General features: G+C 39.5%; 1 protein-coding gene across 16 annotated transcripts in view; it reads right to left on the bottom strand.

Annotated features, from left to right (window-relative positions):
- Nucleotides 1–17,323, bottom strand: part of SNCAIP (synuclein alpha interacting protein) — a 150,184-nt gene that overhangs the window by 56,071 nt on the left and 76,790 nt on the right. For 9 of the 16 annotated variants that reach the window (XM_055298949.1, XM_055298947.2, XM_055298951.2 and 6 more), the window contains one exon: nucleotides 5,047–5,119. In XM_055298949.1, the coding sequence (XP_055154924.1) occupies nucleotides 5,047–5,119 (73 nt within the window). Of the gene's footprint in view, nucleotides 1–5,046; nucleotides 5,120–7,779; nucleotides 7,921–17,323 lie in introns of those variants that run through there. The other 7 variants (XM_055298943.1, XM_055298942.2, XM_055298950.2 and 4 more) reach the window with 2 other exon arrangements.

Raw genomic sequence — 17,323 nt, 5'->3', positions numbered from 1 at the left:
AATAAAATAGGCACAGGAATGCTTCTCCCTCTGATAATTATTTTGAGGATAAATATGCTGCTTACAGAGGCCTGGCACGATGCCTGGTACAGTGCTGGCTTATGAAACAACTCAGAAACCTCAACAGCCCCTGTGCATCTCCACGCGCAGGCAGTTCATTCTCAGGCTTCCCACTCCTAGTTTTTTGCTTCCTTCCCACCTTGTGGCATCTCCAATTCCCTTGCACTTCCTTTCTTTCTAAACCACTTTTCTCACAAAAATTTGAAACAGTCCTACTGCAGTGTAATTGATGGAGAATAGTTTAAAATATTATTCCTGTTAGGGGAAAACATAGACTTCAATAGGAATCAAAGCTTCTAGCTAAAGAAAGGGCACTCCTAAGGAGGATTTGTGGGCATTGGTGAGCCAGGGGAAGGTGCAAAGAGATGACTTCCAGGCCTCTGACAACATTGCCATTTTCCATTCTTGGAGCCCACCACTAAAGCCGCAGGGATGAAATGAGGTGAGCCCTAGGCTGCATGTCTCACAGAGGGGCTTCCAAAGGCCACAAACACGGTTCGTTTTACACTCCAGCTCCTCTGAGGACACTCAGGAAGCAGGCAGAATGGACGGCCCTACTTGGGAAAGCAGAAAAGATACGTGGGAAACCCAGGGGACTGTTCTGTGGGGCTGACAGGTTTCCGAGCAGACCACATGTGGAGGAACCTCTGGTTTGGTTCTGGGTGCTCCGTTTTAAGAGGGATGCTGGTAACTGTACTGTATCCACAGGAGAGTGAAAAGAATAAGCAGCACACGCTCAGAACTGTGGAAGGAAATGTTCACCTGCGGAAGACAGGCCCAAGAGTGACTGCTGTCTCCACACACCGAGTGGCACTCTTGGCCATGAGGGACTATCCTTTTCTGTGGTTCCAAAGGAAGAACCAGGATCAATGAGTGGAAATTCAACGGACACTGACTTTGGGCAGGTAAGCATTAACCTTTATGGATGGGCTGCCTCGTGAGATTGTGCTCTCCCTGTTGCTAAATTGATGAAGTACAGGCTACATGACCCTGTGGTTGGGATAAGGAGGATTACCTTCAAAGATCTGATTGGCTTTGGACTACCTATTTTTTTTCCTTTTTTGCCTTTAAGAAAACTTTTTATTTGTGTATAACACTTATATTTTTCACTTTTAAATAAACATATACAATAGTTGCAAAAATGAAAACAATACAAAAAAATAGCTGTACACCTTTTACCCACATTCATCAGTCGTCAGCATTTTACCCATTTGCTTTATTATTTATACTTTCTCACTTGCTCTTTCTCGCAGACTAGATGATTTTGAAAGTCCTTTCTCTTAGTGAGAGTTATGATTTTATATGCCGAGGCTTCTTTCCAGGTCATAAGATTTTAGAAAAATTGGAATCCTGCTGGCATTGCTCTTCACTGCACTAAGCATAAAATCTGAACTCCCCAAGGAGTCTGACCCTGATCATCTCTCTGCCTTCATCTCCTACTGCTCCTCATTCTGATCACCATGCTGCAGCTACATTGGTTTTCTCTTCCTCATACCTGCTAAGCTCATTCCTGGCTTAGGCACTTTGCAATTACTAGTTCCTCTGCCTTCAACACTCTTTGCTGGTTTTCTCATGGCTGGGGCCTTCTAATATTCCCTGATGCCCTAAGACCTCCCTCCCTCCCCAGCTTCTAAAAATTACCAGTCTCTCATGTTGCCTCTTCTCACTATCTGTGGTGACCTTGTTTATCTGTTTGCTTGCCTTTTGGCTGTCACTCCCAGTAGAATGTAAGCTTCGTGAGCACAGAGGCCTTGTCTGTCTTGTTCTTTACCATGTCCTCAGTACCTGGGCCAGAGGACACTCAACACATATTTGTTGAATAAATAAATAAATAAGAGAGTAAATGAGAGCATCTGGTCAAAGACATAATATGTACAAGGATAGATGTTAACATTTGACAACCTATACAAAATAGCAAGTGTGTAACTATTCTAGAAAGGTAAAGAGAAATGTCTTTGTCTCGTGGGGTATCATATTAGTCTATTCTTGCACTGCTATAAAGAAATACCCGAGATTGGGTAATTTATAAAGAAAGGAGGTTTAATTGGCTCATGATTCTGCAGGCTGTACAGGAAGCATAGCGGCTTCTGCTTCTGCGACGGCCTCAGGAAGCTTCCAATTATGGCAGATGGCAAAGAGGGAATGAGGCATCTCACGTGGTAGGTGCAGGAGCAAGAGACAGAGTAGGGGAGGTACTACAAACTTTTAAACAACCAGATCTCATGAGAACTCACTCACTGTCACAAGGATGGTACCAAGGAGACGGCGCTAAACCATTCGTGAGAAATCCACCCTCATGATCCAGTCACCTTCCACCAGGCCCCGCCTCCAACATTAGGGTTTACCATTCAACATGAGGTTTGGGTGGGAACACAGATCCAAACCATATCAGGTATACTGTAAGTGACAGACAGTTGAGGAAGTTTCCCCTGAGAGTGCCCCATCCCAAAGAAGATGTGGACTTTTCTCAGAAGCCAAAGTGCATTCTGCTGCGTCTGTTTGAAAAGATAGAAATTTGCTAGCTTTCCTGGAGCAAAGTTCTTATACGTGGCTGATTTACAAGAAAGACAGGGTGAGGAGGGTTATTTCTACATCTGGATGCCTATGGAACTGATTGAGAATGCCTCAATTCCTTAGGAAACCAGCTCCGAAAACTTCGCCACGTTGAGATTTCTTTCAGAGGGGCCCATGGATAATTCTACAGTGATGCTGTGGGCAGACATATTTTTCCTTGGGTTCCTTTTTCTAGGATCACTCTCGATCTATCAGAATGCAGTTTCCCAGCCTCCAAATGGTCCATCAAATTGCAAATGTATAGGCAATTCCATTAAGAGGCCTGAGTCTTTCCCTCATAATCCATTTCCTGTCAGGTCTGATTATTACTGATTACCTTGAGCACTGCGCCTTTGCTCTGAGTAACGTTCAAAAGCTTCTAAGTTTGAAACTGGCCTCCTCCTCAACCACAGAAGAAAAGCCTACCATCATTTATTGTAGAGATGACTAGAAATTGTAAGACCTGGAGAGAATGGAACGAACCAGCCCTGGGAAAAACAGTTGCTAAAAGTTTCTGTTTATTCACTTAACTTGGTAAGAGTCACCATTTAACAGAGAAAAAATAATTTAAACTTAATCAGGGAAAATGCTGACTTGTAAAGATTTAAAAGGATAATGTCTTAAAAGTAAATTATTACCACTAAGTCAAACTATCTGGAAGGGTAGTATATGTAAGGGATAATATAACAGAAACTGGAAGTAGACTTCTTGGGGTTTGAATCCCAGCTCTGTAACTTGATTGCTGTGTGACTCTGGGTAAGATATTTAACTTCTCATCTCTGCTCCTCAGTTTGCCCATCTATAATATAAACATCCTAATAGTACTTAGCTCACAAGTATTTTAGGATTAATGGGATTAATGGAAGTAGAGTGCTTACAGCAGTACCCAGCACATTAAGCACTAATAAAGTATTTGCTATTTTTTCTTCTCTCTTATTCCCTACATCCAATTAAAGATAAAAGAAAATCTTGTGTCTGCAAAGTAACCTTTTGATACATCACCTAATTTTGATCCTGAGGACAGCCGGGCAACTTTAGTACATGTTTCTTCTCTATTTTGTAGATAACTAGTCACAGATTCAAGGTCATTTAGCTGATAAGTGCCTAAACTCTAACTCAAACCTAGGCCTGGTGACTCTGAGCTTGGCAGCCTCTCCACCGCAGTCAGCTGCCTGTGTCATTGATCATGGTCACTGGTTCAAGTTTGAAATGGGCACTGCCTTTTAAGAAGACACATCCTTATAAGACTTATAGCCAAGAGCCTCTATTAAATCCTATATGAACTTGTATATTTTTGAAATAAAAAATAAGTGAAGGTAAGTAAAAGCTTTTATTTGAACTGAAAACTATCTTCTGTGATGTTTCTGACCCAAACATTGAAGCATTACTTTCACTCACACACACAAAAAAACACCGAGATAAACAAACCTAGAAAGACTAATTATTTTTCCCGTCTCTCCTAAGCAAAATGTCAAAGGAAAACAAACAGTCCAGCGGAAAAGTAAATTAGCTTTGTAAAAATCCTTTCCATTAGAAAGGCCTAGAATTCTAGTAGCTGTATAGGTAAGGCACATCTATTTATTTTTAAACACAATACACATAATTTGAGGATTATCTGGTTCTCAGGATTCTAGTGACTATCAGAAGAGGTCCAGCTTTGGGAGGTTAATGGTGATGCCATAGAGTAATTACTTGGAAAAATAATAAACATCATTTCATAGTTTAATACCATGGTATCACTCCCATCAATACCCTTTTTTATTTTCATTTTTGCCCATTATAGAAGGAAAAGAAGAGAAGCTTAATTTGATTTACAGAGGAAAAACAACTCAGAATGTACTTTTTTATTCTTGGGGGTTGGGGGTGTAAAGAGAAAAGGTCGACCAGCTGGTTTTCATCTATATGCCATAATTCTCTGTTTAGTTTACACTATTAAACTCCAAAGCCTTTGCTTTAATCTTAACTGTTACAGTATGCCTTATTGCAGATTCTATCATGTCGCATCTCTGATAGGGTTTCCGACTTTGGCAAAGCAGCATCCCCCAAGCTGGTCCTTGCCATATGGGTAGTAAATGCATCCAACATTTTTTCATTGGCGCCTGCATCATTATGTTTTGTCACCAATGGTTTCTCGGGTTTTCAGTAAATTGCTGCATATACTGTGGTTTGGAGATGCCGAGATGATCTCCTATATTTATTTATCTGTATACAGCTGAGTCCTCATTAGGGCCTCCCTGTCCTGCTATCCTCTTTCAGATGACCTAACATCTGTTTGTTGAAGGCAGGGCATGAGATGGGGGGTGGTGTGAGTGGAGAAGCCGTAAAGAGAAAAGAAAACAGAAAGCAGGGGGGACCAGTGTGAGGAAAAACAGCTTTCCAGGAGCCATTAACACTGAGTCAGGATAAGGAGAAGAGGGGAGGAGCAAAACCTACCTGATCTGTCTTCGTTTTGCGTATCACATCTTCGGCACAGTTCTGGGATCGTCTTGAGTGATGTGACTGAATACTGAATGGGAAGCCAGAGAAGAGAGGGCATAAAATAGTTTAAAATGCAAGCATTCACTCAGATGGGCCAGAAAAACAAAACACAATAAGTGATACTTGGGCACAACATGTATATTCAGAAAATTTATCTCATTTTACCCTAAATGAGCTGCGTGGTGATCTGGCAGCATCCTAAGATCTACCTGCAGCATATAACCACAGGCAGTATAAGAAGAGGGCTGGGCACCCCTTCTTTAACAAAAAAAAGGTGCGGTGTAGCCAGCAGACACTCTCTCCCACTTCTGCTACTTGTGGAAGATGGAAGAACTGTCTGACCCTAAGAGTTTCAAGAAGATAGCCTTAATAACTGCATTCTGAATCCTAAGGGTGAGCTTGTGTATGAAAAGCCAAGTACGGGAGCACCTGGTTTCCTGCAGCATCTGGGGCAGTCAGGAGACATATCTGTGCTGATGCTGACTAGACTATGCAAAAGTTCCTAATGTTGCCACTTGCCACAGATTTTACTGTGTACCATCCATTATCTCCATGGGAAATGCCAGGGTAATGTCATAAAAAGCAAGAGGGGTGTGGTTCTGTGTTTGAAAGCTCATCTCTTTCACATATAGATTAGTTTGAGTGGAAAAAAACCACCCTCCAGGCTCAGTTTCAGCACCCACTCAGAGGCTGGTTTTCAGGATAAATTATGACACAAAGGGACATACAATTGGAAGAACTAAAACAAATGTAAAATCAATAGCTATGATTTATGAGGACAACATGTGATGCCAATCAGTCTTTCTTTAGAGAAGGGTGTTTTAAAATAAAATAAATAAAATGAAATTGTTCTTTAATCAAAGGCCAAGTCAGGGACTATCTTCAATCACATTCATACTTTAATTCATAAAATGCAGCTCCCTGAGACTATTTTGCTTTTTACCTCTAAGGACAATGTTCTGAAAGTAAATGAGCTTGTATCATAAATTACTTCACCATTGCAAAATTTCGGGGCATTGAAAAAAAGCATTTAATCTAAAAGAAAAATGATCACAGGAAACTCATTAGGATTACTCTAGCATTACAACTGAGGAATGTGTAATTAGGACACATTTATCAGTAAGAAGGTACTTTAGTTAGCTTGACGTCGATAGATGAAGCAAAGCGTCTGCATTGAGACTTCCTTGTGCTTTCCCCAGGATACCAGGACAGCAAGACATAGGGTGGGACCGTTGTAGATACTGTCAGTTTGCCAACCGCATGTCACAAACAAATTAAATTTCCAGTATTTCCAAGTGAAAAGTGAAATCTCAAATGACTAATTAGAGAAATTACCCTTACCTGTCTGATGCAATAAATCCTGTTTATATTGGCCATGCCTCTGAGACTACAGGTGCTTTAGCAAATCCACCCACATGCTCAGAGGGAGGGACGACTGCCTCTTAAACCCAAAATTAACCTGTAAGTATTTTTTTCCTTTCACATTATGTTCTTTGGGGGTCTGGGGTAACACAGGTACACAAGGCATTTTTCTTGGTACTAATAAGGTACCTTATGTTTCTGGCCAAGTACAAGCTCTCTAAGGACTCTGATAGCTTCTTGAGACCAGCTGGTACAGGTTAGATAATTACACAGTCTATCATTCAATTAAAATTGGGCCTTTTGTTTTGGTTGCCATGTGTCCCATGAAACACCCTTTGGCAAAGTCTCACTCTTTTTTTTTTCTTTTCATCCAAGGCAAGAGTTTAGAAAGAGGAAATTTAAGATGAATTGTGTTTAAATACAGTTAATGAAAAATTCAATAAGGTTTGTTCACTGGGCTTAATGATATATATCTGATTAAAATGGGTGAGCTGCTATCTGTGTTTCAAGGCACATGCTTCCTAACTGCCATCTCCCACCCCAAAGTCAGACATATCAGAATCTCTGATGTATTCGCTGTAGCTTCAACTTTTCCTATTTGCCCTCAAAGGCCCATAGTGTACAGTAAGTTTTAATTTGATAAGGTTTACATTTGAGCAGCACCTGGCTGGTGTGGGGACTGAGTCACAGGCGGACACTAGCCTAGATGAGTCACTGCCACTGCCTCAACCTAAATCACCTGTGGCACTTTGCCTCTCTACCCAGACTCACATAGGAAGTCACTTTGGTGAAGGCATATATTTTCATTCTCTGGTGACAATAACTGTCAAGAAAATATCATTTGCTACTCCTGGGAATAGAAATAAAAAGTATGGCAATCTAAAAAGATGATAGTTTATCCAGAAAAATTGAAGTTTTTGAAAATTTTAAGGGTATATGAACGTCAAATTCAGCAATGACTCCAATCTACATTGTGAACAAGTCCATCATTTTTTATAAAGACACAAGACAAAATCAATTTATGGATCTGTTTCAGTAAGTATAAACATTGCTCTTTGGATGGAAGAAAAGGCTTAAGGGAGTGCTGTGAAGATTGTTAAGCTGTGATGTGAAGAAATGCACAGGAAACACATAACTCACAAAACCAACATCCAAAAATGTTTTCATATTTGCAAATTTGGGAATGAGCAAATGATCCAAGAAGTCTCCCTTGCAAGTATGCATTGTGCTACCATCTGAGAGCTGAAATGGAAGGCTTCCCAGGCCTTCATCCCAGTTCACAGGACAGATGGCCTTTTATAAGTAACTGTCAGTTTGCCAACATACCTCATTCTCAGGACAATGGCAAGCTCCCAGGGCAGCAACTACTGTCAGTTTGGCCCTATGGGAACCAAAGCCCAATGCATCTTCCCTGTCTGTGTCCTCCAATCCAAGCTTTTGTAGCCTGTTCCCTGGACTCCTATCGTCCTTGGGTGAGAAGAGTGAAGAGGGGGCGTGCAGTTAATGAAGAAGCATTACATTTTCTATCTCTGTAATTTATTCCTTTTCTAGAAGTCTTCCAGAGGTTATTCACAGTGAACATAGACTTTTGATCTAAATTTGTTTTCCAGACTTCTTTTCTACTTCTCTACCATGTCTAAAGCAGAGCTCTGCCAAAGGTTGACCAGCTGCCTCAGCTTCTTCACTGTCCCTGTGCTTCCGAAATTTTGTTTGCCTTCTGTTCCTTTACTCGGGGGTCCCCCGTTTGTGCAATGCCCTCTTCTAGCCAGGGAAATGCCACCATTTCACAAGGCAAGGCCAGCTGTGTTCTGCTTCTCCATGAAGCCCTGGCTGATTGCTTTAGCCCTTACTGACTTTTCTCTTTTCTCCCCTTGGTAAGTTTCTGCCTTGTCATGTGCTGTGGTGTTTCTTATCTGTAGGTGTTGGCTTCCATAAGCACTTGAGGGAAAGAATGATATTTTTGACTTGTATATGTGCATGGCACACAGGGACTGATTAACCGTTTAACTGAAATAACAAGACATATACATATTGACTAATCCCTGGGCATAATATTATAGACATTCAAAGGAGCTCTTTCATGTTTAGGTGGTAAGTGGGACCTTCCTCCAGGCCTTTATACTAACACTAGAATTAATTAGCTTTCTGAAATAAAAATTTGACTAAGGCTCTGCACAGCCTATAGGACAAAGACCATATGCCTTAGCATGGCACATGAAGCCTTCCATGAGCTCAGCCTCATCTCGCATTGTCTACTTCTCTTCTGATTGTGGCAATAACAAATTCTTGGTGGTTGCCATACCCATTGTTTTGCCTGTCTATACCTTTACATATGCTATTCCATCTACCTGAAATGCCATTCTGCTCATTTCACTAGGCAAACTCCTTTTAATTCTTCAAGCTTTGTCTGGGTATCACTTATACAAAATCTTTTCTGACCCCTGCCCCATAAGGAAGTAATGCCAGCTTTCAAAGTGTGGTCTCTGGACCGTATTGTACTTTCTTCTGTACCTTCTAGAAGGTGATCAACACTTTCATGTGGCCTCTGAGTGGTTCAATCCCTTTTTCAACACAACCTAGGATTTGTTATAAATTCACATTTTTGGGCTCCATCCCAGACCTACTGAATCAGGAACTCTGAGGGTGGGGCCCAGCGATCTGTTTTTTCACAAGCCGTATGGGTGATTATAATGCATGATGAAGTTGGAGAATCGTTGTCCTATATTATTTCCTGATGTTAGGCATATGTCCATTACAGAACTCATCACAGGATGGTTCATCTATATGTTTACCTAACTGCTTTCTCTGCTTCTTGAAGGTGTGGACAATATTTTATTTACCCAAGATACTAGGTACTTATTAAACCAAATTAAATAAATTCCTCTAGATATAAGAACTAATGAGGCAGGGATACAGCTCAGTCCATAATTTTGGTGGCAGTAATAATAATAATGTTAGTAGTTATTATTTACATAGCACTAATCTTAGAAAAACCCATAATTACAAATCTAGCAATAAGTCATTTTATATTAAAAAATTCTTAATATATTAATAGCATGAGTAATGGCTGATGGCTTAACCTTTTGTATAAAGGATAATGGATTTGGAGCCATAAGATCTGGATTGAAGTCCTGGTTCTGACACTTATTAACTCTGTGGTTCTGGACAAATAATTCATTTAATATCTCTGGGGCTCAGTTTCCTTATGTGTAGAACACAGCTAATTTTATGAGACAACGTAGATGCAGTCATTTTGCAAACTGTAAAGCTCTAGTAAATGTCTGTCTCTTCTCTTTATCCTGTTTTCTAAGTGTGCCCTCAGAGCTTCTCTCCTCATCTTCATTTCTGCCATGAGTTTTAGCTCAGTAGATGAAGATATGAGAACTAACGAGGCGCGAAGAGAGGGGTCGAGCTGGGAATAGAAAGGAAAGGAAGTATAACTCAGCCTATCTCAGTACATTATTTGGCTTCTGTTTGTTCTTTCCTCACTGAAGAGAGTCTGTGGCCCAGGGATGACACTGAAAAGTCAGCTTCAAAAACTTCACGGAGTTGATATGGCACAAGATCATCCTATACATCCCAGCCTAGGCCAGTCAGTTTTGTCACCATGCCATGCAAAACAGTTGGAACATGCATGAGATTCATAATAACAGTGTGTGATTTCTACATTGGGCTACGGGGATCTCTGACCACCGTAGATATTGTTCAGGGCTGAAAAGCTTTGGCCCTTATTCCTGAAAACTGGAGCCAACTAAGCGAATGAGCAGACATTACTCAAATGGTAATGAGCCACAGAAAATGAAAGAACTAACATCCCAAGCACCTTTGCAAGCTAGAGACTTTCAAACTACTAAGGCCCCATAAAAGTTTCCAAAAGAAACAATTAAGCCAGCCATCCAAACAACCATGGTGAAATTCATGATTTCTCGCACAGTTTTCCAAAATTCAGGCAGGTATCTCAACAGGCACACAATAAAAACAATGGCAATAATGTGTACAAGCAAAGCTGGGAGTGACAGCAGAGACATGTAGCTGAAACGAAATTTTCAGAATGTAATATTTTTCTAAGATTTTAGCCTCCCCTCCAAAGGCCTGCCCTTCCAGTTCAGGAAGACTTCATGGCCTCCATTACAAACTGTGTTCCATTGCCCCTTCTCTTGGGACGTGGCACTAACAGTCTGCTCCTCTTTTCTCATCTCCTCAGGACTCTTGCCTGCCACCATTCTTTCCTCTCTCCTTATCCTCAGCCCACTCTCAGCGTTGGCTTTCTCCTCTGGTCTTATAAAGATAAGCAAGCACCACTACCACCTCAAGACACTGCCTCCTTGACTGAGCATGGGCCTTCCTGCTCTTGCATTCATCAGCCATCTCTTTTGAAAGAATTGTCTCTGTGTTTCTATTTCCTCATCTCTGCATTTACTCCTCCAGCCCTCACGATAGGATTCTGCCCACCACTCAATAGATACTGTGCCTATTAGGGACACCAAAGGGGTCTTAACTGGAAAATCCAGAGGGCATTTTTCAACTCTCGTCTTTATAATGACCTATTTGCCACTATCAACTGTTGTTTAAAATTCCTTAAATTCCACCCCCCTTGCCTTTTTAGTTCCCTTAGTTTTATTTCTTTAACTTTGAAAATTTCTTCCTAGTTTCTTTTGTAGAACTCTCTTTTTCCAGGCCCCACTACATGGAATACACTTCTGCACAGTTCAATCTTTTGAATATTCTTCTCTTTCCACATTCCATGTTTTCACAGATGACCTTAACTATAACCCCACTTTCAACCACCACCTCTACATAGTACAGATACTGGTGATCCACACTTTCATACCTCTATTAGACTCTGCTTTAAATACATTTCTTCCCACCATTTGGGGTCCATTAATGGAAATTATTATAACAAATCCTATTTTCAAATAAATTTGAATTTTGCTCTGGTACCTTATTTTTATCATATCTTCATTCTAAGAGGTTTTTTTTTTTAATTCTTTTATGCTAAGACATTGTTTGTGGTTGGTATTTGAGAAAACTCAGTAACTCTTTTGATCATTTTAAGAGTGCATCAGGAACTACTCTATTGCAATGTTAATTTAATTAATATAATGTGTAGTCAGGCAAGAGATGAAGATCCACTTGGTAAATGTGGTGAGATCACAGTATTGAATGACCTCCTTATATTATGTAACAAGAAGTGGACATGGATGGAGAAGAGACCTACCTGAACTGGGAAAACCAGAGGTGACCATGCCCAGCAGACGTAATTTTCAATGCAGTGGTTACAAACATGGATTCTAGAGTCAGACTACCTGCATTATATCCTGACTTCACCATTTTCTAGCTAATTAATCTTAGTTAACCTTTGTATATCAGTCTCTTCACTGGTAAAAACAAGGTTCTGACTGTACCTTCATTAGGGTGTGTCCAGGAAGATTATGAACTAGTAATATAAAACCTAGGAAGAGTATCTGATGCACAGTTAAGTGTTCAATAAATGTTAGCAATCATACTATTATTTATATTTAAAAGTACCAAACCAGCATTTTAAAATGAAGCCAAAGTAATCATAATTATAGAAGCAAAAATTACAAATGACAAAAGAATTACAAGAAAAAGGTATGTTAAAGTAGAGCAGATGGCCAGTCATAAACCTTGCTCAACTTCAGTGATAGTCTACTTTTAATTGTGAGCCAATAATCAATCACTGTCAAAATACAAGGACTCATTGCCAAGAATGGAGTTTAGTACTATAATCAAATGTGACCTACCATGAAGTTAACCTGACATTTCACAATGTGCTTAGTTATTAATATAGCATACTATACACACTTTGAGAGCATAGCAAGTCTGTGTCATTCATCCCAAGCTTAGAACTAAGTCTGGTACTCTGTTAATGTTTAGTAAATGCTTATTGACTAGATTGGCATAAAAGCTAATTGTGATGAAAAGGTGAACAGTTTTTGTCAATAATCTGCATAGTCAATCTAATAATTTCTATTGACTATCAGGCAAGATAAGAACTTCCAGGACTATCTGCAGAGTAAAATGGAAAATTTTAAAAAAATCCAGCGGTTGCTCATTCTTCTTAGAAACCACTCTATTTGTAGAGTTATTCTCTACCTTCTCTGGCAGAGGTGTCCAGTCCAAGATTTGGAGTTTGGGAACCTAGATTCTAGTCCTGGGGTCTAACACTAACAATAGAATATCAAAATATAACTCATATTTTCTGGATTAGATGATTCCTAATTCATTTCCTGGCAGGTATTAAGAAAAACAAGATAACGCATATGGCATATGATGTTAGAACAAGGTGGGAGGTTTCTAATGATGCTGAGCTGGAGAAGGGAAGAATGACAGGCAATTTAGCCTTGAATGCAGGATATTACAAAAACACACTGCATAAAGCTGAGGTATTCTGGACAGTTCCTGGAACTAGATCACACTGAGAAGCACAAAACAAAGTTTCCATATAGATAAGAACAGGGCGACCGCTAGGAAGGGCAGGGCTTACAGACACAGACAATGAAAAAGGGATTGAGCCACTCAGAGGCCACATGAAAGTGTTGGTCACCTTCTAGAAGGTACAGAAGAAAGTACAATAGGGTCCATCTTACTCAGTATATTCCCTGATAGAGAGAAGGGGAGGCCAGGTTTTTTGTACCTTGAATACCTTTATACTCTTTTTCACATCTAAGCTGTATTCCTTGCCCATGTCAGCTCATTGTCTGAGTCTACTTGAAATGAGTCTTTCTCAAAATGTAACAAAATCTGGGAAAGCATCAGGGGATTGAATGGAGTAAAAGGTGATGCACACAAAACAGAAGGGGGCAGGCATTTTTAGTAAAAACGCTGCATGGATATAAAAATATCTGCACAGATAGAAAGATATGAAAACTCACTGAAAGTGAGATTATTTTACCATAAGAATTAATTTTTCTATCAGACAGTGGTTCAAGCACCTTAGGAAAGTGAACCCACATAATTTTTTGCCATTACTCTAGGTTGCAAAGGCTTTGACCAAAGAGGATTGAAAAGTAGAAGGATACTTATTATCTTGATCTCATTTGACCTGTACAAAAAATAGTTCATGCAATTGCCAAAAAAGTCAACTTTCATCAAGGTTGCAGTCAGAGTTATATAGAAAGGCAACAGAATATTTCTCTTACTTCTATTTGCATGTGTGTGTATATGTCTGTATGTGTAAATACTTACATGTATATATGTGTACGTATGTGGCTATGTGCATGTGTGAGTGTCTGTGTATAAATTCAGGGTAATAGGTTGAGGTATTACCATTTAACAGATGGGAATGTTGAGGTACAGTAAAATTAAAAGATTTGCTTAAGTTCTCATTAGCTGGTTTCATTTTACTTATTTATAATGTCTATCAATCCCTTTACTTCCAAAAAATAATTTGTAATCACTACAGTGCCAATCAGGGATAGTGATGGGTGAGGTGACTGGTCTAGAGAAACTACTACTCAGCTAAGTTGCATAGATGGGGAGGAGTAAGGCAGCCAAATAGTTCTGCATTTAGGTCCTGGCCCTGTAACCTTGTGAATGTCAGACAAGCACTCTAAGCCTCAGTTTTCTCATCTGCCAAAAGGAATAAAAACAGGCAAAGCTTGAACAAGATAACTTAGTTAAATAGTTTATCTCAGTGTGCAGCACAGCCAACATTGGTGGATGGTGGCTGTCAGTGAGCTCCTCAGGAGATCCAGAGTTCAGCCTCTGCTTTATTTAGTCCTGTGTGTGAAACTATTTTTAAGAGCACCACACTGGCCTCTCTTAATAAAATAAATACACCATAGTTCCAAAGAATTCCAGGGGGTTTTTCTTTTTAAGACATAGGGATCTGGCTTCCATGGGAAGAGAGAAATCTGTGAACCCATTCACAGTGACAGAAAAACCCTGCTTTAAACCTTTGTGCTTATGTGTCATCATCTCTCCCTTGCAGACCTGCAGCTATTGCAGAATGTTCTGCCCTTTTAGATGGCAGGATTATAAGAATGTATAGTTTAAACTTTGTGTTTTGCAAAGGATGTGCGTTATCTTCTAGTCTGGGAAACTTCAAAATAAATTAGCTGCTGTGTTTTCTCTCATTAAGTAAAGGCAAAATAAGTTCTAGTTGCTTTTTCTACCAATATACAGCTTATGTTTTAATTAAAACAAGAACCAGGCTCATGACCACAGGAAAAAACCATGGAACAGAAAGCCTAGACTATGTAATAGGGCTATAGCTGGAGAGTAAAGAGAAGAGTTTGAAACTGGGCATCTTTTTCATAAACATCTTTTTCAGGGGTAATGTGCAGTTTCCTCCCCCTCCTGCCAATTAACCAGGAAAGAGGCTTAGGGGCTGTCAGAGATGGAGGTTTCTGGTATCAAAAAAAAAAAAAAATGCATGTTCATGGGAAACTACATTTCTTTTTATGCCAGTGAATTAGCACGTTAAACACATCTTCATTTTTTCATTTTTAGCATTTGAATAATCCCCATTTAGCCCTTAAAGAAGCTGTAACATTCATTGCTCCTAGCTTACCTAAACAGCCTGAGAACAATCATTTCAGTATTTAAGAGTGTCTCCAGTTCTTTTCCCATGTAATCATTAAGTTAGAACAATATGATTCTGGCTTTGCTAAGGTATGAAGTCTGGATCACACTAAATTATGATAAAATAATCTATGTTGTAGAGGTTGCCAAAGTAGAGTGTCTTCAGTTTCAAGTGGATTTAAATAGACTAGGATTTCTTATCCTCAGTATTACTGACATTTTGGGCTAGACAATTCTTGTTGTAGGGGATTGTGCTGTGCATTGCAGGATGTTTAGAAGCCTCTCTGGTCTCTACCCATTAGATGCTAGCAGCAACTCCCCGGTATGACAACAAAATATGTCTCCTGGTATTATTAAATGTTTCTGGAGTAGGGGTGGGGCAGGTAAAATTGCCCCTGATGTGAACCACTGCAATAAACTATATTCATCCCGGAGAAGCAGTAAAGTGTTGTGGCTAAAAGTAAATACTCTGGAGACAGAATACACCTAACCAGCTGGGTGACCCTGGACAAATTATATAAAATCTTCATGATGCAGTTTCCTCATCTGTAAAATGAAGATAATAACAGTAACTTTAGAAGACCGCTGTGAGGATTAACCAAGATAATGCCTGTCCCATGGTAAATGTTCAATAAACGTTAGCCATTATTATTATTTCATTAATTACTATGAAATTTCATAGAATTTCAAATCTATGCAATTTCAAAATCTGATGTAAGTTTAAATGCAGGTTAGAGAACCAAACAATCGAAACGTGTTTAAGAGGGAAATTTTGGGTGCAGTTACACAATTATAGATGGATATCTTTGTTTATGTTTTAGAGTGGTCAAGTTATAGACACTCAACTATTACATAATCCTGTAGCCTAGTTTGCTAATGGTTTTAGTTATTGCTTAATATATTTTATTATCTTTCAAGTGGAGATTCCCAATTCATCAAAATTATGGGCTGCTGCCAGATGATTCTTCTGTAAATACAACTGTTCTGTTGTATTAAAAAAAAAATCTTGACTTTATGCCTAGTGTTTTCCCTTGAGTTCTTTCTTCACCATTGGTCATATAAATATTATTGTATTATTCAGTGAAATAATAACAAAAGCTACCATTTTTAAGAGCAACTTACTGTGTGCCAAGCTAAGTGTTTCACATATATTATTATTTTACTCAATCGTCAAAACAACCTAAAGTGTATCTCAGAAAGGTGAAGTTAATGTGCTATTCAGCCAGCAAAAGTCAGAACAAGGTAGGAGCTGGCTGGCTGCTTTCAAAGCCTTTGCTTTTAAAACACAACATTATTATCAAAGTACGGAGAGCTACCACCTAACTCCCAATCATAACATAGTTTCCCTTTCTACAACACCTTCCATCCCACCTACATACACCCATGCTATCATTCACATTCCTTGCTTTTTCTCACAATGGCTGTGAGGGGAGTGATCATAAAAGAACCTTGCTTTGAATACTTCCAAGTCAAGCATAGTGACTTAGAGAGAGAAAGAGAAACAGAAAGAGAGAGAGAGAGAGAGAGAGAGAGAGAGAGGCAGACAGACAGACAGACAGACAGATAGACAAAAATATATCATGAGAAGGAAGAAGCTCACTCCACACTGGTTTTAATGAGGACTAATAAAAATTGTCTGGAAGCTGAAATAGGCAAATGTTGAATTCACATTTCTCTGGTACAAAAAAAAAGACTTATCCAAGGTTGTATAAAATAGGTGATTTATCAAACTCATCTCAGTAATCCAATTATTGTGTACAGTATGCATATTTTACTTCAAGGTAAGGAGTAAAGTAGATGAATAAACAACTGCCAGAGGCATGATAAAGTAAGTTCACCATTTTGAGACAATTTTAAAGTGATGACTTTGAGTGGTGACCCAAAGCTCCAGGCCTTGAGAGATCCAGGGAAGATGAGGTTAGAAGTTGTGAACTTGAGGGTCCTGGAAAGAAAAGTTTTATGTCTAGCTCAGAAAAAGCAACGTTCTCATCACATACTCTGAGAGTTAGCCGATTTTGCTTGGGCACTCCAGGCCAACATGTTTGCTAGTGTAGCAGAATTGATTATGTGGTCCCGGATAAGGCACAAGCAGCTCAAAGCAAGGTGCACGTGGACAATCCATTCCAAGCAGTCCTGATTTAAGCAGGAGGAAGTTTGTGGCTGTTATGGGAATTAAGAGACTCATCAGCCCACAGCATTATAGGATTAAGCAGGACCTCAAAAGTCAGCTAGTCCAGTCCTTATCACTGCACGAATTTTCCTTAATATTCCCAACAAGCTTACAATCTGTGCTTTGATATCTACAGTGATTGGAAAGATTCTT

This window comes from Symphalangus syndactylus, chromosome 11, assembly GCF_028878055.3.
Source record: "Symphalangus syndactylus isolate Jambi chromosome 11, NHGRI_mSymSyn1-v2.1_pri, whole genome shotgun sequence".
NCBI lineage: Eukaryota > Metazoa > Chordata > Mammalia > Primates > Hylobatidae > Symphalangus > Symphalangus syndactylus.
The sequence above is the reverse complement of the archived record's forward strand: the minus strand, read 5'-3'. Positions and strand labels throughout refer to the sequence as shown.